General features: G+C 50.8%; 1 protein-coding gene across 7 annotated transcripts in view; it reads left to right on the plus strand.

Moving 5' to 3' along the window:
- The window catches only part of LOC138510254 (tight junction protein ZO-2-like), a 1104514-nt gene that overhangs the window by 917882 nt on the left and 164619 nt on the right, over positions 1 to 22013 (plus strand). For all 7 annotated transcript variants that reach the window (XM_069625778.1, XM_069625777.1, XM_069625773.1 and 4 more), the window contains one exon: positions 7436 to 7515. In XM_069625778.1, the coding sequence (XP_069481879.1) occupies positions 7436 to 7515 (80 nt within the window). The remainder of the gene's footprint in view (positions 1 to 7435; positions 7516 to 22013) is intronic.

Raw genomic sequence — 22013 nt, forward strand, 5'->3', positions numbered from 1 at the left:
TTATATAGCACCTTAATCCAAAGCGCTTTACAGAGCACGTATTTACATACAAAATCACCCGACCGAAATCGGTACTCATTTATTGAGCTCGGAAGGGTGAAAGGCTGAGTTGGCCTTGACGGGATTCGAACCTGCAGATCAAGCTCAGATCGCAACAGTGAGCGCTCAACCCACTGAGCTATCTTACCGGCCTTGGTTCTACCGACCTTGGACTTACATTAGATACTGGGACATCTATGGGGACATCTGTGAATATTTCGCTGGATTTCTTAAAAACGGGGACATTCAATTTAAAGTAATTAAAAAATCTTATACCCACCACCTAATTATATGGTATGGAACTGGTTCAGTCACCATTATGCTGTAGACCGTGTGGAGTTCTGGGCACCATGAGGCATATACTATGGTCTTGTCCCCGAATTGAGCCATTTTGGGAAATGGTAAACCAACATTCTCCAGCATGGGGTCTGGCATGGATTCACATGCTCATGAATATTCCCTGTCGTCAGGCTGGGAATCCTCGGTAAAGAAAAAATCAGTATCAGTTTTGTTTCTGATCTGTCTTTCTTAGTAGTAACCAATCACTGATCTCTGGGTCATACTGCCCCCAGCCAATGACTGCCCTCTCCCTAAGCCCCGCCCCTGGCAGCCATCCTCAGATTTTTACCGCACGCTCAAGTGTTGGGAGTCCTCGTGTTTAGCTCTCGTGTTTTTTTACTGCGTTTTCACGATTTTTCAGAATTTCTCATTTTTTCGGTTTAATCGAGCCTCAAGCTCTACCGTTTCTACTTCCGATAACGGGGACCCGTTTCGGAATTCTTCTACGCCCCTCAAGGGTGAAGTTTTCGTCGAGTTTACACTTCTTGGAGGATTCCGGAAGATCTGTGGCCTACCTCAACGGACATGGCCCAGGACAAGGGGAGCTCGACTCCCGGATCCAAGCTGTTCAGGAACTGCCCTGGATGCGGCTTATATAACGTTTTCAAGGAGGCCCAGCATTCGCGATGTCTCTACTGCCTCCATGGGGACAAGACGCATGTGTAGAAAGACTGTGCGTTCTGCAAGAACCTTTCGGAACGGACCAAACAAGATCGTCGTTCCCGCCTCGCCACCTGGCTGGAGAAGGGCACAGCAAGTGAGAAGGCGAAGAAGAAATCTGAGCGGGCTTCTAAGTCCTTTGAGGGTGCCCCTTCTACGGGGGCCCAACAGAAGGCCAAGCACCGCGAGTCTGCGGGCTCCGGGAATGCCAAAAGGTCAGGCTCTTAGGTTGCCAAGCAGGGCGCTACTTCCCCGGCACGTTCGACCACGAGCCAGCGCTCTGGTTCGGGGAAGAGGAAGTCCGAGAACCCGGGTAGGCCGCTGGAGCGGACCCGGTCGATCTCGAAGGGGGAGCGAGGCGTTGACCCTCCCCCCAAGGCGAAGGCCCAGGACGCACCTAAGGTGGTGAGGGCTTTGATCCACCCGGCCAAGGCCTCTACCGAAGTGGTCGCTGCAACCCTGGCGGAGCCGGCTGAGACTACGCCAATGGAAACGGCCTCTGGGCCCAGATTATCCCTGCCCGCAGCAGAGGGAATCCTCTTTCCAGCCCATCGCTAAGACCCCCGTGAAGCCCCCAGCTGAAAAAGGGGGGGGCCGGTGGCCATTACAGACTCTGAATCGGCCTCTGAGGAGGAACTGGTGGAGACCGAGAAGGGCCTCAACGAAAGGTCCATAGGCCTCAACGAGAGGTTCATAAACCTCAACGAGAGGTTCGAGAAGGTTCGATCCCAGGGGGCGGTCCCTAATGACGTGATCGAAGATGACGACGAACAGGGCCCAGTGGAGCGGCCATCCCATCTGTCGCAGCCATTGCCCGAGCCCCAGGATAGCTCGGCAGCCATTTTGTTGGCAATCCAATCCTTATGTACCGAGATAAGGACGAGATTACCACGCACCCCGACAGAGGAGCCAGAACCAGGCCTGTCGGGAAGCCCTCCGAACAAGAGGAGGAAAGTCCACCCCACTCCGCCCTTCGTGCCTGCGAGACCGGTGGACCCCTCATCCCCCTCGCCAGACCCTAGAGAGGATATGGCGACGGGGACGGATGATGATGACGGCGGCGATGACACAGCGGACGTCCCATCGTCACACCCCCGTGGGCGTCCCCAGCCGACGAGGTTGGCTCTTTCCACGGCATGATAACCAGGGCATCCGAGCTCTTCCAGCTCTGCCCTGAAGAACAGAAAAAGGAGGGGTTTATGTACCAACGACAAGAGGCTAAGAGGAAGACGGTCCTCGTGGTGCCTTTACTCAACGACATCTGGGACGAGGGGCTTGCTGTCCTCAAGAACCCTGCCACGACACCCGCCAAGAGGGACAGGTACGAGAAGAAGTACTGAGTCCCCGATGCCGCCCCTTGTGCCTCAGGGCCCAGCCCACGCCGGACTCGGTTGTCTCGGCAGCGGCTAAGAAGAAGGCAGTTCCCCTGCTAGATTTCCTGCCTGATGACAAAAGGGCGGAGGCCCTAGAAATTCTGCAGGAGGGGGAGGTGGCGTCAGATCACGCCATAACGGTGGCAACGGACATTGCCGATACCGGATTTTGACAACTGGGCAACGGAGTTTGCCTCCGATGACGAGGATGGCTCAAGGCGACAGACTTTCACCAGGACGTCCAGACCAGAGTGTTGGACATGCCGTTCGACGGCAACAACCTCTTGGTAAGGCGGTGGATGAGTCTCTACAGGCTATCAAGACCGACTCGGAGACGGCCCGGGCCCTTGGGGTGCTTCAGCAGCGACGGCCCTTTCGGACGGTGCCCCGGAGGCAGACAGGGTGCCTCCAAAGGATCCAGCGGTGGCTCCTCCACTTACCGCCAGGCGGCCCACTCCTCTTCCCAGGAGGTCTAAAGAGGTCGCTGCAAGCAAGGTGGTTCCCAAGGAGGCCAAGGCGGCAAGGCTGCTTCCAAGCAAGACTGACCCGGCCGGGTTGTCGGGGGGGCCCCCACCGAAGCACCCCGGTGGAAGGCCGGCTGACGAAGTTCGTCAGAGTGTGGGAGTCCATCTCCACCGATAGTTGGGTGTTGGACACACTGGCCAATGGGCACTTGCTGGAGTTCCTAAAGAAGTGCCCTCGCATTCCTCCCGTGGCCAGGAAGGAGAATCGCGTCCCTCAACTGCTGTTGGAAGTAAAGGTGATGCTCAAGAAGGGTGCCATCGAGCTTGTCCCCAGGAGGCTCCGGGGCTCCGGAGTGTACTCAAGGTACTTCCTCATCAGAAAGAAGACCGGCGGTTGGCGCCCCATCCTGGACCTAGCGTCGGTTAAACAAATCCATCAAGGCGCAGAAATTCAGGATGGTCACCCTCCAGCATGTGGTGGGACAGCTGGAGGAAGGCGACTTCCTATCGTCGTTGGACCTGGAGGATGCTTACTTCCACATACCCATTCTAAAAAGGCACAGGAAGTTCCTCAGGTGCGTGGTTCAGGGACGCCACTACCAATTCAGAGCCCTACCGTTCGGATTAAAGTCTGCACCCAGGGTTTTCACCAAGTGCCTGGCACCAGTGGCGGCGCGGCTGCGCCTGCAGGGGGTCCACGTCTACCCCTACCTGGATGACTGGCTAATCTGGGCAAGGTCAAGGGAATTCGCCGTCGATCATAAGGCGAGGACCGTCCGGTTGTTCACGGAGCTGGGGTTCGCCATCAACTACCCCAAATCCCACCTGGTTCCATCGTAAGTAGCACTGTTTTTGGGAGCGAAGCTCGATACAGTGGAGCAATTGGCCTCCCCTTCAGAGGAGAGGACCAAGACCATCCTGGGTAAGGTGCAGCGCCTGTTAGCCACAGACGTGGCCAGGGTGAGGTCCCTCAAGTCCCTTCTCGGGATGATGTCCTCCTGCATCTACCTTGTGCCCCTTTGCAGACTTCGGATGCATCCGCTCCAGGAGTTCCTCGACGCCCGCTGGTTTCAGGCGAGGGGCTGCTTCGAGGACAGGATCCCTCTCGACGAGGCGTTCCGTCGGGCGATCCTATGGTGGAGCACCCGGGCTCACCTCACTACAGGCATGGACTTTCAAACCCCGGCGTTTCAGGAGACGGTGACTACGGACGCCTCTCTGGAGGGTTGGGGGGCCCACACCGGAGATCTCCACGCAAGAGGCCTTTGCCTGCGGAGGAGAGGTCTCTTCACATCAACATCTTGAAGCTCCGAGCGGTGTTCTGGGCGCTCAAGTCGTTCCTCCCATCCCTCAAGGACAAAGTGTTGAGGATCTTCACCGACAACACCACCACGATGTTCTACATACGGAAGCAGGGGGGCACCAGATCCCCAGCCATATCCAAGGAGGCCCAGGATCTGTGGCACTGGGCCGTCGTCTAGGGGATGTTTCTGGTTCCCTTCCACCTGGCAGGAATAAAAAACACCATCGCCGACTCACTCAGCAGGGAGCTGCGCTCGTGCCATGAGTGGGAACTGCACCAGGATCAAGTGGATCAACTCTTCCAATGATGGGGCAAACCCCAGATCGACCTGTTTGCGATGGCGACCAATTCCAAGTGCCAAAGGTTCGCCAGCAGGTTCCCACAGCCGAGGAGCATGGGCGATGCTTTCTCGTTCCCTTGGGACGGCCTGTTTCTATACGTGTTCCCTCCATTGCCGTTGCTGCTCCGCCTCATCAACCAGCTCAAGAAGTCCAGGTGCAGGATGATCCTCGTCGCACCGGCGTGGCCGAGGCAGATCTGGTTCCCAGACCTTCTGGACTTGTCAACGTCCCCGCCAGTCAAACTGTCGACAGACGCAGATCTTCTCTCCAGAGAAGGAGGCGCCGTTCTTCATCACGACCCGGAGTCGCTGAACTTGCAGGCCTGGCTCCTGCAGCACTAGAGTTTGGAGGGTACGATATCCCGGCCGATTGCAGAGAGGTTCTTGCAAAGGCCAGGGCGTCCTCAACTCTCAAGTGTTACGGTCATAAATGGAAGAGGTTCTGTGTCTGGTGCCGTGCACAGAAGATTAACCCTCTGCGAATTACGGCCCCTCAAGTGCTGCCGTACCTGCTGTCGCTGGCCAAGGCTGGACTGGCTCACGCCTCCATCAAAATACATTTGGCTGCCATCTCCCGATATACCAGGACGACGGGATGGGCGTCCTTGTGGTCTCATCGCCTGGTGAAGGAGTTTATGAAGGGACTATTCCGATCATTCCCTCCGGTGAAGGCTCCTGCCCCGGCGTGGGAGCTTAATGTGGGGCTGACCAGGCTCATGGGGGCCCCATTCGAGCCTATGCATACGGCGCCTTTGAAGTTCCTGTCATGGAAGACAGCGTTCCTCGTGGCCATCACCTCTGCACGACGAGTGGGAGAGATTCAGGCCCTCCATACTTGACTTTTCATGACACGAGGGTGGTGCTGAGGACGCACCCCTCCTTCATGCCCAAGGTGCCGTCGGACTTCCACCTCAACGAGCCCTTGGTGTTAACCAGTTTTCTTTCCGTCGCCTTCGACGCCGGCCGAGAGGACTTTGCACTCGATGGATGTAGCTAGAGCGCTGAAGTTCTACGTGGACCGCACAAAGAGTTTTCGGAAGACGTCAGAACTGTTTTTGAACTTTGGGTCTGTGAATCAAGGGAAGGCTGTCTCGAAGACCTCCATTTCCAGATGGCTCTCCGGCTGCATCATGCATTGTCACCGGTTGGCAAACCGACCGCTGCCCGGCCGTCCGAGAGCCCATTCGACAAGAGCAATCGCTGCTACCACGGCGTTCCTGTCTGGTGTGCCCCTGCTGGACATCTGCAGGGCTGCTACATGGAGGTCGACGCACACCTTCACAAGATACTACTGCGTCGATCGGGACTCCAGGGAGGAGTCCAGGGTTGGCCAAGCAGTGCTGCGCAACCTGTTAGCTTAAGGTGAGCCTGGTGAGGAGGTAAGAGATGCTTAATGTTGAGTTGTTCTATTGCTTAATGTTGAGCCTGTTGCCACCTCCCGTGGTTGTGCATGTGTATACTGCTATGTATTATTTTATTCATGATATGTGAATCCATGCCAGACCCCATGCTAGAGAAGGAACAAGTTACTTACCTGTAACTGTTGTTCTCCAGCATGGGTCTGGCATGGATTCACATGCGAACCCTCCCACCTTCCCCTCTGCGGCTCTTCACTTGGTCATACTGCCACTTGGCATGCTACCAAATCTGAGGATGGCTACCAGGGGCGGGGCTTAGGGAGAGGGCAGTCATTGACTGCGGGCAGTATGACCCAGAGATCAGTGATTGGTTACTACTAAGAAAGACAGATCAGAAACGAAACTGATACTGATTTTTTCTTTACCGAGGATTCCCAGCCTGACGACGGGGAATATTCATGAGCATGTGAATCCATGCCAGACCCATGCTGGAGAACAACAGTTACAGGTAAATAACTTGTTCCTTCTCACAAGTAAGCGACTCATAGATTGAATGGTCTCCATGGTCTCCATGTTCGAAGATGGAAATGATGAATGGCATGATGAAACGCAAACGTATTCATATTCTGATGTTCGCGGTGCGCAAGCTTATAGTTCTTAATTGGAAAGCAGAAACAACACCTACTGAGGCCCTTTGGTCAGCTATACTGTTGAAAACAATGTCCATTGGAACGGAGTAGTTGCAAACGAATGTCTCGCTCGACACAAGCAGATACATTTTGGGATCTGGTGAAATCCTATATATAATTGGGATTGTCTTCCTGATGCAAGGTTGGCAACACACACAGGGAGAAGTCCAATACTGTGCTCGTATAAAGGGCTGCATAAACCCATCACAGTTATATCTCAAACTTCATGCATGTCTTCATAGGTTTTTCCATTTGCAAGATTAATGATGGAGGGAGAAGCAAGGGTTTTGACATAGTGGTCAGCACATTACATGGTTTCGAATGCATCCATGCCTGCGCCGTAGCTATAGAAACTATCACCACCATGACGTGTGAAGTAACACAAAGCTGGTTTCTTTTTTGTAACATGCACTTTGGTGGGGGATTAGTGAGGGTGGGGCAGGATGTCTAATGCCTGTTTGTATAGTATCTACGATTTAATGCTTTTCCTTGAAAATGCGCACAGCTGCCAACATTTCCTCCTTGTGTGTTGTCTTGTTTGGATTGTATTGTTTTAGAATAAAAACAGATTAATAAAAAACTGTCTGTTAATAGATCTAGATTGCTACTACTCAGTATTTTTTAATTGTTGAAACATTAATTTGCGATATCCGTTTTCATCAAGGTAGAAGTATACACTGTAATGAAACTGCTTTTCTGGGATTCATTAAGTCCTCCTCTTCTAGCAGTATTTTGTATTTTTTTGGACATCTTTAAACAGGAAATATTTCACCTTCTTTCACACTTTGCTCCAGTTGTTTTTGCTCTACTTGGTATAGTACTTTCAAAAAAAATCTGTGCTAGTGTATAACCTTAACTCTGTTTTTGCAGAAACTGAACCTAAGGATGCTGGCTCGGATAAGTCTAGTGGTGTGGTGCGTTTGAACACAGTCCGGCACATAATTGAACAGGTAAATTATTCAGCTTCCTTGTCCTTTGTCCTGAAAAAGATTTCAGAGCTGCAGAGCTGCACTGCTGCTACTTGTATCCTCTGATTCAACTCTGAATGGTGCTTGGGAGTCTTATCCAGACCTGCATGAACACAATTCTGTGATGTGGACCGCAAGTAGCTAGCAATGGTTATGGTTAAGGGGAAGGTTGGAGGTCTTGGGTTTGAACAAATACTTGCCGTTCTTCATGCGTAGAGTAATCTAGAGCTACTAGCTAGAGACAAGGGGCTCTGAAAAGTTTCAGTGTAGTGGAATTGTGATGGCTGGTTATGGTAGAATGCAGAGTGTTTTGGGTCAATAGTCGCTTCAGCGCAGAAGGCAAGATTCAGGCGTGTGTAGTTCCAAGATAATCAGTTTCGCCTCTGGTTGAAAGTGGGACGAAGGCTCGGCAGCAGTGCACTTCCTCTCAGATCGCTCACACCCACATTGTTTTATAACAGCAGGCTTTCTTTCCTTCTGTTAACACATTAACCACCCCAAGTCCCATGTGCAGTAAAGGGCCAAAGACCCACTGCAAAAGACCACATTTTTTATTTTTTTAATTTGTTTATGGTCGTACAACGACCTTTACAAAATGGTGTCATTAATAATTAATAGTGCTTTTGACCAAATACCATAGCATAACCTAGCAGTTTCTCCATGAACAGGCCGCAGGTAAATCTGTAAAGATGCATTTTTACATTCTGAGATACTAAGTGAATTTAGCAAATGCAGGAACAGCAAGCTTTTTTAGCCCCTTTCCCATTCAACATATACTCACTTGATGCTGTTTAATTAGTGGTATGCTGCCAGACAGAAGGTACTACATATTATCACTATTGCAGATACTCTACACGAAAGAAAAATACGATTGTTGAAACACACAACCTGACCACCCAAAACCTTGCCTCCCCAAACTCGCACAAACATCTTGGATTGTCGGATCCCTCTTCTGAGGAAGAGTGCCATTGATGTTCCCTGGGGAGTTGTAATGGGTTCAAGAGCCAGATTGGGAAAATGCGATAAATCACCAGGCCCTTGGCTACATGCCAAGTTTAAGGGAACCTCTTGAATGGAAGGAAGGAGTACACTATTCAGCCACTATTTGTTTAATTGTATATAAATCTAAAATGTGAGCACTCCAGGTAGGTAAGAGGTATTTTATAGCTTAAGGCCGCCTGCCAAGTTCTGTAGAATTCCTGCTTGCACTATAAGCTTGTTGGTCTGCACAGCCTTTTTTAACCCTTGTGAAGAATCCATTGCCACTGCCGCTTCGTCTTCCTGGACAGAGTGGTGGCAGTCTTTGCTATAGAGACGTGTCACCTTGCACTTTGAAATGAAAGATCCAGCCTGAGGTGTGCAGAGTGAGGGTGTAATCCCTGCTGTTGCTGGAATGCCAGAATCTAACAGTGGGTAGGGGGGTAAATGGTGCAGTCAGTGCCCATGGAGGCTAGCTGCCTTTCTGTTTGGAAATTCTTTGAAAACAAGTGTGATCCAAGCCTTGCCACCTGACTGCAAATAAGAAAAAAGAGACTGCAAAGGACATGGACTCTGTGGTGTTTCTATGTTGTAATTGCTTATCAACACATTCTGTATGAAGACAAAGAAATAATTTAATTTGCTACAATTGCATTTTCTGTTTTACTCCTAAGTCCCGTCCCCTTTCCTCCATCCTTGTGTGTATCCCTCAACATGGGGACGTTACCTGACCTTTTGGCAGCCTAAAATGTGATCTACCCCTTTAAATTTAGTTTCTAATGCTTCTTAATCTGCTTAGAATCACATGCTGTGCATATGGTCCGACATCCAGTGGTAACCGTGGAGTATTGCATCTTGTCTTTCGGGGACCGAAAGGGGACGCCGGCATAGGCGTGTATGTAATATATCCCTATCGTGACGTGTGTAGTCCCCAAAATCCCTAAACGCCGAAGTCCCTCAGATTGTTTTTCTCCGCCCAGATAACTGGTCGCCCTATAGCAGAGCTCTTACTAGAGACAGTGTTTCTACTGCCGACAAATCATCGGAGACTTTGTCCCCTGCCGATTCGGCGACTATCCAGAGTAGCATCGGAAGAATCGCAGCGGCGGTGGGCCTTACTCCGGTTCCGCCTAAAGTTATGGGCCAAGCCGCGGAAACGATTTCGACGGATTTGTCCCTCAGTTCCGATGAGACTTACGGTAGATAGTCAAGAGCCCCTCTCTGCCACCTTGAGAGGTTCCTCGCGTCGCCACTGCGGAAAACGTTGTTTCTTCTCGTGTAGGCCCGTTTGAGTCCTCTAAGTGGACCACAGAAAGATTTGAGGGTTACATGGATCGGTTGCAACAGTTTATTGGTTCCTGTGGTCATCCTCCCTTGAAAAGGGCTCGGGTAGACCCTAACCCCCAAATTCAAGAAGTTCAGTCTCATGATTTTCAACAAGAAGACATGGTCCATATGGACACATATAGAGACATTTATAATAAAGAAGAAGAAGAAGCTTCTTTTCTCAAACTATGAGGAAGATCAACACGATACGACGGACAACTGGGATGAAACCCAGCAGGAAGGTCAGGACCCTTGGACACAGCAAGATCAGGACATTGATATTTTGTAGCTAGACTCTCCTCCGTCCTCCCCGGCTCGCCAGGCCTCCCCTGTGGATGTCCAAATGGCTTTTAACTCCATGTTAAAAAAAAGCAGCTGAATACTTCAAAATTGCCACTCAAGAGGCGGTACCTGAGCATGATTTTGTGGAGGATATTATCAAGGAAAAACCTCCGGTGAGTCAATCCATCCTCCTCCAAGAAGGAGCATGAGACTATAAGGTCCTTGCACCAAATTACATAGAAACCCTCCTCCCAGAGGTGTAATAATTCTTGGCGGTCCATTCGAATGCAATCCCGTGCGGGTCAAAACAACTACGGCACGGGTAACTTCAACACAAATCAAACATCTGGAAGCCCCACTTACTACCCCCCAAGGGGTCAGAAACGCGGCAAAGGTAGAGGCAGAGGCCCTAACTCCAGAGGAGCCACAGCCTCTGGTTAGAAATGGCCACCAAGTCCAGGTCCCCTCCCATGTCAGCCCAGTCGTGGGGCGATTAACATCTTTCCTCAAGGCATGCGAGGGGATAACTTCCCACCAGTGGGTCTTAAAGACAGTCGCCCACGGTTATTGCGTGAAATTCGCCCGACCTCCACAGTTCAGACCGCTGCGCTCACGGCGCCTTTCACCAGACCATCTGGAGATCCTGATCCAAGAGGTGGAAGCACTGCTGGGAAAGGACGCCATAGAAGCCGTCCCTATTCTTCAGGTAAACGAGGGTATCTATTCAGTGTACTTCCTTGTACCCAAAAAGGATCTTACCATGCATCCTGTTCTAGATCTACACCCAGCAAAGGAGAAGTTTATAAAGCCCCAGAAGTTTCGCATGGTAACACTGCAGGAGGTAATCCCATTGCTGAAACAAGGGGACTTCATGGCAACATTGGACATGAAAGATGCATACTTTCATATTTCAATGTTGCCAGCGCACAGAAATTACCTAAGGTTCGTGATGCAGGACAAACACTACCAATTCAAGGTACTCCCCTTCGGCATCACTTCGGCGCCAAGGGTGTTTACCAAAGTCCTGGCAGCGGCAGCAGCACACCTGCACAGACCATCACTCCCAGTTTACCCTTACCTCGACGACTGGCTCATCACAGGGGACTCGTTCGACGCTTGTTTTTCGAACACCCAAAAAACAGTAGATCTCCTCTTCAGCCTGGGTTTTTCAATCAACGAAAAGAAATCCAGCTTAGTCCCCAGCCAAGTAAAACAATTTCTGGGAGCGCTAATTCGGACGGAAGACGGTCATGTCTTCCCCTCCAGCGAGAGGGTTCAGAACATGCTCTCTCAGATCCTCAATATGTAGCCATTCGGGAGGTGACGGTACGGTATTTGCTAGGGATGATGGCGTCATGTACATACTTGTTTCCACACGCGTGGCTGCGCCTGCGTCCCATGCAGGAGTGGCTCAACAGCTAGTGGTGTCAGGCCAGCGGACAATGGGAAGATATGTTAGTTGTCTCGCCACCCCTCGTTCTCTCTCTGCAGTGGTGGTCAAGAGAAAACCTCTTGATGGGGAAGAACTTCACCACCCCCGCAGTGGAACCCACTCTCACGACAGACTCATCTCTCACGGGGTGGGGAGCTCACCTGCGTCAGCAGACAGCACACAGAGTGTGGTCCCCTCAAGTAGCATCCAACCATAAAACTGGAGCGATTAGCGGTGTTCAAAGCATTGAAAGCCTTTCAGGTACAACTGCAAGGGAAGACAGTACTGATCCTAACCGACAGCACTACAGCAATTGATTTCCTGAACAAACAGGGGGGCACTCACTCTCCAGGGCTATCCAAGCTGTCCCAAACATTTGGATATGGGCTCTCAAACACCAGATGTTTTTGTTGTCCCACCATGTTCCAGGGGAACTCCATCTTCTGGCAGACGTGCTCAGCAGAGATTTTCCTCTGCCAGAAGACGAATGGTGATTACACAAAGACATTGTGTCCAACGTCTCGGCATAATTGGGTATCCCAGAAATTGACCTGTTCGCTACTCAGGAGAAGGCCCAATGCCAAGACTACGCCACCAAGTACCCCCAGAACCGATCCAAGGGGAACGGTCTCTAGATAACTTGGTCAGAGAAATTTGTCTATGTGTTTCCCCCAACTCCCCTTCTCAACAAGATAGTGCACAAGATGCACCAGGAACCAGTTACCATGATACTGGTGGCCCCCATTTGGGCCCGCCAACCCTGGTTCGCTCACCTGATGGAAATGTGCCTCTCCCCAGCAGTCAAGCTGCCCTGCCCGTACAACATGTTGTCTCAGGACAGGGGGGAGACCCTACACCCATGCCCACAAGCTCTGAACTTGGCAGCCTGGCTCCTGAGATCATAGAGTTTGGACAACTGTAACTCCCTCAGAGATGCATGGACATACTCAGGGAAGCGAGGAAGCCTAATACACGTTATTGCTATGCCAGCAAATGGAAATGTTTTGTCATCTGGTGCAATTCCAAGGGCGTCAATCCCATTGATTGCTCACCCTCACACATTGTGTTGTATCTAACCCACCTGTTGGACTCTGGGTTAGTCTTAAATTCCCTAAAGGTTCATCTGGCTGCTCTGTCAGCCTACACCACATCACAACAAAAAGTATTGTGGTGGTAAATACCAGTAATTAAAGCATTTATGGAAGGGGTTAAGAGGATTTATCCTCCCATCTCTCACCCAGCCCATGGATGGGATCTGAATGTGCATTTGACCAGGCTCATGGGAGCTCCCTTCGAGCCTATGCACAAAGCAAATCTGAAAGACCTGACTTATAAAACAGCCTTCCTAGTGGCTATCACTTCTATCAGAAGGGTTAGCAAACTACAGGCTCTTTCTGTTTTAGACCCCTTTGTTACAGTCCACAAAGATAAGGTAGTTCTGCGCACACATCCCAGGTTTGCGCTGAAATTCATTTAGAAGTTCCATGTGAACCAGTCAATCGAACTACCCACTTTCTTCCAGAACCCTACTAACATGGCCGAAAGAAGCCTTCACACACTAGACGTGCGCAGGGCAGTCATGTTTTACCTGGAAAGAACTAAACCACTAAGGAAGACTAAACAATTCTTCGTTTCAGTGGCAGCTGGTAGAGAAGGGGATCCTGTCTGTAAATCAGCTATCTCAAGGTGGATTGTCAAATGCATCACACTATGTTACACTCTTGCGAAGACAGAACTCCCTTCAAGCCTAGAGCACATTCTGCTCGGGGCACTGACTGGGGCATCCATAGCATTCATTGCAAATGTTCCTCTTGAGTCCATTTGTAAAGCGGCAACCTGGAGTTACGTACACACCTTTACAAAACACTATTGCCTAGACACTCATTCTAGGTGGGATTCTCAGGTGGGATAAGCAGTACTAAGACATCTTTTCTCTACTGTTCCTTCTCACTACCCACCTCCAACTCCGGGTACTGCTCGCTAGTCTATGCACAGCATGTGATTCTAAGCAGATTAACACGCATCAGAATACATGTATTACTCACCGTAATAGCATTTCTGATGATTGCATCTGCTTAGATTCACATGCGCCTTCCCTACCTCCCCACTCGGGGTGGAAGGAACATAGACGTCTTACTACTTTTTCTCTTTATGTACTCACTCACTATAGCCTTGGGCTCCTTCATGGCAGAAAAAATACAATCGGAGGGACCTCGGCGCGTGAGGGATTTTGGGAACTACACACGTCACAATGGGGATAGTGTTACAGACACGCCTATGCCGACGTCCCCTTTCGGTCCCCGAAAGACAAGATGCAATACTCTGCGGTTACCACTGGATGTCGGACCATATGCACAGCATGTGAATCTAAGCAGATGCAATCATCAGAAATGCTATTACGGTGAGTAATGCATGTCATAGCGTGCAGGGGTGCGGGCCCAAGCATAGGAACGCCTCTGTGGCCTGACCACCAGCACCTCACCTCAGTCCCTGCATGGACGGTGTTGGACTTGGCAGCTGGGTGTGTAATCTTTCCAATGTTCTGCACGCTCCCCTTTTGTTTTATCTAATTCGTCACCTCCCTTTGCTGCCTTGCCTCCCCCAGCACATGTCGGCAGCAGGAGGCTTCACGAGATGCGCTTCCTACGATCGGTCGTTCATGGCCCCGGACCCCCATGCGCTCTGCCTTGAGTGCCTCGCTGGTACATGTGCAGAGCTTGCTGCTCTCTTGGTCATCGTTCTTTGAACAATTGCCTTTCCCACTGGAGAGCGATCTACCACACTTCACCACCCAGTCATCTAAAGGACTTCGTGGCCAGGACCTCACATCACGAGAAGGTAGGTCCTCTTTTCTCGAAGTCACCCCAGCCCGATGACTCCTTCCCCGGGCTTCTGGCTGAGAGGGGGTCCCTCGGACTCTTAACACCGGTGGTAGGTCTGTGGCTGGCAAGGCTACCGGCTCCATAGCAGAGGAGCCAAGGGGCTCTTCCGGGCGAGGCACAGAGGGGCGGTCCAGCTCTCCTTCTTCTGCACTGGGGTGCAAGGGGCTCTCGAGCTCTGGGTTCGAGCGCAGTCCCATACAAACCAGCACGATGGCTGAGTGCACAAAGCCTCCCGGAGCACACTCTGAGATCGTGACACAGGGGGACAATTCGGCTTCCAGCCCGCTGGCTGAGGGCCATAGGCCTATCGGATCCCACCCGGGTCGGCGCTTCTGCTTCAGGGTCGCGGCACAAACAGCCCTCGCCCATGTCGGACCCAGCACGAGGTTCGGGACCTTAGCACCATCCCTCCCAGGGCATTGTGCAGGCTTCCAAAATGGCAGAAAAGCACGTGGTCAATCCTGCACAATCAGCTGCCATCTCGGATTCTGACTGTAGGCCTCAGGTGACCCCATCGCCATTGGAATTGGTGTCACAAGGTGGATCCAGTCCTCTTCCATCGGGGAGTGGATTGGGCCCTCGGCAAGGTGGGTGGTTCTTGGTGGATCATGCTGATAAGCACCAGAGGCTCACTTAACCAGTTGTGCCAAAAGCCGAGTTTATACCTGTATATACTTCGCTTGAATGCATAGCTGGTGTCTTAAGAAAGCTAAGATGGCACTGAAGGCTGCAAGCAATTTTTAAAGCCTTGCTCACAGTTAATAAAACGCTGGTAGGCCCAAACCCTCCTTGCCCAATTAGCCAATGCCATAGATCAAATCATTTTTCAATAAAAGATGACGTTGAAATCCTGGTACTACCAGACCAATCAGAATAGAGCAACTTGGGAAGCTGAGTAAAAATCTGATCAGGACTCTGCTTACAAGAAACCCCACAGCCTATGGGTATTAAGGAGGCTTAAGGCGGTCATTTGGTATCTAGGACCGAGAGGAGGTAGAGGTACCTTCTGCTGCTCATTTCCTGGAACAAAGACTGCTGACTGACACAATGAATCCCTGGAGGGCAGCTTACCAGGAAGAGCTGGAAATTCCTTCTACTACGATCCTGAGCGAGAAGGAAGACCCCAACTGGGAGAGGGTCGACGTGTTTTGGAGATTGTGAAACAGACTCTGGCATTTAAGAGTTAGAAAGAAACCCCTAAAGGAGAGCTGCCTGCCGAGAGCCTGAGTCCATGGAAGCGAACTGAACTCCGGTGGTCTGTGGAGCAAGGTACAGGGAAAAACCTGAAGAGGCCCTGGATGAGAAGGAAGCAGAAGCACGAGAAAGAGCCCATCAACTGGAAAGACCCCTCAGTATTGAATACTCCCGAGGGCCTGTCCCGTTTTGGATTATTTTGTAGTGTAGGACTGAACGTTGTGTTGATAGGCCGTGGATCTCTTGTTGGCCAGAACTATGCATTTTTTGGTACTTGGATTAGGATTAGCCGGTGGGCGAATGGGTCTGCTCAAGATTAGGTTTTTGAACATTTTGGTTGCCCGTCACATAGGAACATTTATTTGGATAGCACAGAGTGTTCTTGGGGCAGGGATGAGACCTGATAGATTAAGGATAGCTTTAGGTTCTGTGGATTTAAGATTTAACCACCACCCCCCTGTCGAAGATCTTGACATGAAGCGGTTCCCCACTTGTATATTTGTTGTCTATCAGCATCCATCACACTGTGGACTCATAGAAAATCACTGTCCGAAAAGAACAAAACGTACTGGGAAGTCATGGAAGCGTTCTGCTATTTCCACAAGACCAATTAAAAAGAAAAAAAAAAAAGACACATGCTTAATCTATTATGTCACCCACACCTCTGTACTCTGACACCTCAATGGATTGTCCATATTTCTCTCCACAATCAATTAATTACTTACCCAAGAGGATCTCGCAGACATTGTAACCTTTGTGGAGGTCCAAATGTTGGTGGTTTTGAAACGAAACCTCTCTGGACACTCCAGGAGCTAAGCGCTCAATTGCCTTTGAGTATTTATAGCCCAAGGGTCTTCACAAGGCTAATGAACGCAGTGGCAGCTCTACTCGGGGTGCAACTACAACTGGCTAGTCAGGGCAGGGTCCCCGGAGACAGTACATCACACAGCCTCCACACTCATGCACACACTATACCATCTGGGATTTTTATCAATCTCAAAAAGTCACAGCTACTATCCACTTATTGACATTTATGGGTCTTATATGGGATACAAGGACCGAGAGGCTCTTCCCCTCAACAGACAGGATCGTAGCAATCAAAAAGGCCACGGGGCATTTCCTCAGCAGAGCAGTAACCTCAGCCTGGCGGTTCCAAAACCTGCTGGGAATAATGGCGGCATGTCCCCTCGCTGTGCCTCTTACAAGGCTGAAGATGAGGAGACTGCAGCTTCACTTCTCAGCTTCCTGGAATTAGGAGAAGGGCTCTCGGGAGGAGCCAGTCAGCATACCACAGCATCTCCACCAAGACCTAGTCTGGTGGGATACGGAACCAACCTGCTGGTAGGCAGGCTATTCTGGCAGCCATTACCACAGATCACCATTACCATAGACTCATCACTAGAGGGTTGGTGGGGGCACCCTGGACAATCACAGCGTCCATGGAGTCTGGTCTCGCCAGGAGCCGCTGAAGCACAGCAACTAGCTCGAGATGATGGCCATCTGGCTTGCTCCCAAGGCCTCTCGCCCCATAATCGGCAGCAAATCGGTCTGCATCCAAACAGTCAGCTCCACCTGCATGTATTACATCAACAAGCAGGGCGGTACCAGGTCCCTGCCTCTCTGCAGGCTTTTCAATCGATATCTGGGAGCGGACACTGTCGGACAGCATTCACTTGTCAGCGGTCCACCTTCCTTGGGAATCCATCCTGGAGCGGACAGGCTCAGCAGGCTTGGGACGGACAACTACAAGTGGCAGTTTTACGAAGAAGTCCTCCAGGGCATCTTCAGCAGGTGGGGCCACCCTCAGGTGGACCTATTCACCACCAGGAGGTTCTCCCAGTTTGCCTAGTGGCTGGGGCAGGGCAGGGGCTCGTGCGACGCATTGATGATCCTGTGGAACCAAATGAACGCATACGCCTTTCCTCCCACTCCCTGGTTCACAGGGTCATCTGCAGGGTCAGGTAGTGTCTGAGTCTTTGGCTCATCCTGGTAAGCCATGGTGGCCAGCAAGACCCTGGTTCTTGTAACTTCTCAGTCTGTCAGATCAGCCCCTGGTACACCCCCTGGTGGGCCCAGCCCACTTACTCTCCCAGCAGGGGGGCACAGTGGTTCACCCTGCTCCATACACCTGTTACAGGCTGACCTGGCTATCATACTAGGGGCTAGAAGTGACTCCACCAGGAGTCCATACAGGAGCAAGTGGACCAGGTTTTGTCACTGGACAGAAACAAAGAAGACTGATCCATTAACATGCTCACTGGACGATGTGTCTTTTTCAGCGCATCTGGCTCATAGTGGCCTACCAGAACTCTGGCAACGATATCTTTTCATCCTCCAATCCGGTAGTTAAGAGAAGCATGGTGGGTCTAACCAGGTTATATCCGCCTGTCAAACGTCCACATCCAGTCTCAGACCTTACTGTGGTGCTTGGTGCATAAACCATTCGAGCCCTTGGTGTCCACGGAATCAGACTGGTTACCATTAAGACGGCCCTGCTGGTGGGCTTTACATCCGATGCCGTGTCAGTGAAATTCAGGCCCTGGCGGCTTAAGAGCCCTATACAACATTTCCCTCGGACAAGGCTATGCGTAGAACGCACCCTGATTTTCTTCCTAAGGTAGTTTCCTCCTTTCACCTGAACGAGGAGATAGTACTCCCAACATTCTTTGCAGACCCAAAGGATAAGGCTCAGAAGGTATTGCACTGTCTGGATGTCAGGCGTGCTCCAAGACTTTATCTGGACACGACTAAGAGCTTCTGTAAATCGGACGCCTTGTTCATCACATTCGAAGGATCAAAACCAGGCTTTCATAGCAAGGCGGATGGTTATGGCCATCAAGGAGGCGTACGAGGGCCAGCACAACCGTTTGCCAGCAAACATGCACACCCATGCCATCGGAGCCAAGGCCACGGCTGTGGCTTTCCAAAGACTATCAGCAAGGCGGCTACATGGGCTACCCCCCTCTGCCTTTTGCAAGCACTACAGCATGGATGCCAGCTCCAGGTCTGTCGCGGCATTTGGCCAGGCAGTTTTGAAAAACGTGTTTTATTAAGAGGGGCAAGTCTCCTCCATGGGGCTGCATTCATTTGTAATCACCCATGCAGTATGGAGGAAAGGGGACTGGGCTGTAGGAGTAATTATAAGTTACTCACCATAGTGACTAACATACTCCTAGTCCATAGTCCCCTTTCCTCCATGCGTCCCACCATCCTTCCCATAATAAACCTGTGTCATTAGGCAATCTTAATATTGTTGATGCGTCAAAGGGGATTGAGGAGTGGTGCTGGGGTGGGGGGGTGGAGTCAGGTGATCCCATGCTCCCAGGGCTGCACGCGCATTTAAATTTAAAGCGGAAGACAATTGTTTCTGGTGAAAAAGGTTCTGTTTGCCGTCCCTAGTGAGGGATGCCCTTACAGTATGGAGGAAAGGGGACTATGGGCTAGGAGTATGTTAGTCACTACAGTGAGTAACTTCTAATTACTGGGACAAGGAAGAGGCATGCTGTAGCAGTAGTCGGGAAATTAAGACTAACAGTCCACACCTGAAGGAACCTGTGGGGCACAAAAGGCCCCTTCTGGTGCAGGCATCTGGAAGGAGTGGAGGGAGCTGGAACAAGAGGGATGTCAGAACGTAGAGACAACAGATTTCACCTGCTTGTTCTGAGAGGGTCCTGTTCCCCCAAACTCTGAAGTGCAGAGGCTGCGCAGCAGAAGGACGTTGCTAGAGAGCAGTCTTTCTCCATGCGAGCCTGATTGCCATGGTTGCTGAACTGCAGACGTGCAGAAGAACGAGGCAAGAAGCAATTATCCAGCAGTAGGGGTCGGGGGCAAGAGGAGCTCACAAAACGTGTGGCCGGACCTAAGACACACCTTCAGGAGAGGGGTGTGAGTCCCCTGCAAGCCAGAGACAGTAGAAGTTGTGGCAGAAGTTGGGAAAGCAGTGCGACTTGCAGAGCAAGTGTGTAAGAAGCCGGTGAGTAAAGCACGGCATTCTAACACATTGCACAATCATTACCGGCAACAGTATCCAGCTCCCTGTAAACGTGTGTACAACTTTAAACGAGTGGAAGTTGTTTGTTGCAGTTAAAAGTCCCTGAAGAATAGAAATGTAGCACTCGCGTATAACTTGAAAGCATTTTACTCGCGTATGAAGCGTACGTAGACTGAAGCCATTTTTCCATTATCAAAAGACTGTTTTCGAAGGGATTGTGTCCGCCGACGTATTCCTTATGTTTGATGGATCATCTCCAGCTTGCTGGCCTCGGAATTTTTTTTTCAGTAGAGGGTGCTGCGCGCCGATGTCCCTCGACGGCCTCCGTATCGGCACCGACGTCACCACGTGTATAAATAGACTCGCGCAGTGTCCGTTGCTCAGTTCCGTTTTTCCGCGCTTCGTGGGGCCTCGGAATATCGTTGCTAAGTTCTTCAGTCAAATATATCGATATATTCCTCGTGAATACCGACTCGTACTCGGTGGCTTCTTCACCCGAACCGACGACTCCACGGTCCGGCTTCAAAAAATGTCAAAACTGTGGAAAGAAAATGTCGTTGACGGATCCTCACAGGATCTGTTTGCGGTGCCTGGGAATCGAGCACCATTGTTCGGAGTGCGAGGACTGCATGTCCATGACGGCGAAAGCCTTGAAGGAGCGTAAGGGGAAGCTCGAGAGAGGTAAGGCAGTTAAAACTTCTTCGAAAGTTTCCTCGGCGGAGTCGAGACATTCGTCTCCTCGCCATCATAAGACATTCTTGTTCTAGATCTCAAAGCAGTTCCCATCACTCTTCGAGATCTAAGCATTCAAAAAAGAGACATCGAAGATCCCCTTCCTCATCTTCGTCTTCTTCCGTTTCCCCAAAAAGGGTCTCCTGTCCCACAAAACATAGCTCTCAGGCTGAGTGGGAGGAATTCAGGAAAAAGATGCTAAGCGTCTTCGAGAAAGCGGCCTCGACCCCCTCGAAGACTGCTGAGGGCGATACCCTGGGTGAAAGACCCGAAAAATCAAAAAGCCGCGAGTCGCAGTACACGGCGAAAGAAGCCACTCGAGAGTGTCACAAACCTTCGGGTAAAGGCAAAGTTGTGTCTTCGACGCTGTTGTCGAGGATCCCTTCGACACATAGATCGGTGTCATCGACGCCGTTATCCAAGGGTTCTTCGACGCACAGGTCAGTCGAGTCGACGCCGTCTTCGACGCCGAGAAAGGACAAACCCACGGCCACCTCTCAGCCAGTGGCCATAACCAGAGCCTTGAGCATGAGAAGGTCGTTGATAACCTCGAGTAGAATCCCGATACTCTCGAGTTCATCGAGGCCTCCACCACCTTTAACAACGCCTTTTTCGATGGCTTTGAAGCCTTTAACGTCTGCGTCGACGACATCGTTTTCTCAGCCAATCATGACAAATCTGGCTCCTTCTGCCCTGGAAATGGGAGTTATACCATTTTCAAGACCTGACCACTCCAGGGTCTTACCTTCTATTTATGAAGAAGCAGAGGATTCAGATCAGGAAAGGCCTTTTGAGTTGCAGGGATCTGCAACTCCTGCACCAGAGGAATTTACCTCAGAGGAAGGTAGGTTGAAAGACCTCCATGAAACCCTACAGGAAGCAAGTGGGTTGGACACTTCCCCAGAAGTGGAGTTTGCCACACCAGACCCAGGGGAACATTCTGAAACTCCTTATAGAACCTTGATGGCAAGGATAATAGAGTTTATGGGATGGTCCACACCCTCACCTGCTTTTTAGCAAGACGACCTCACAGACTTCTTGGTCAAAGGTCCACAGGAGGATCCTGTAGTGCCATTTCATGCGGCATTACAAAGGAGAATATTGGCAAACTGGGAAACACCTGAGGTTATCCCAGCAGTTAATAAGAAACTATCAGCTAAATATAGGGTGTCTTCTGCTGACCCTGAATATGTATCCAAACACCCAATTCCGGAGAGTCTGGTTGTTCAGGCAGCTTCTTCAGCAGGTAGTAAATTGGCTCACCCTACTGTTCCACAGGACAGGGATGATAAGAGATATGACTCTATGGCCAAAAAAGTATTTTCCGCATGTAGCATGGCGTTGAAATCCATCAATGCTACTTGTACGCTCGCAAGGTTCAGCCACACACTTTGGGAGTGTGCTTCATCAGCGGCTGACTGCCTCCCGGACGGAGGCGAAAGGGAAGCGTTTCTCAACATCATTAAGGATTGTAAGGACGCAATGTGCGAATCCCTTCAGACTGGCATCAATTCTGCTGACAGTATCAGCAGGGCCATGGCGCAAGTACAACAACCAGGAGATTTGCTTGGTTGCGAAAGTCTGGTTTTGCTCCAGATGTGCAAAGCAGACTCTTGAATATGCCCTTTGACGGCTCTTCTTTGTTTGGTAAGAAGGCGGACGA

This window comes from Ambystoma mexicanum, chromosome 6p (genome assembly GCF_040938575.1).
Source record: "Ambystoma mexicanum isolate Mex_15411 chromosome 6p, UKY_AmexF1_1, whole genome shotgun sequence".
NCBI classification, from domain to species: domain Eukaryota; kingdom Metazoa; phylum Chordata; class Amphibia; order Caudata; family Ambystomatidae; genus Ambystoma; species Ambystoma mexicanum.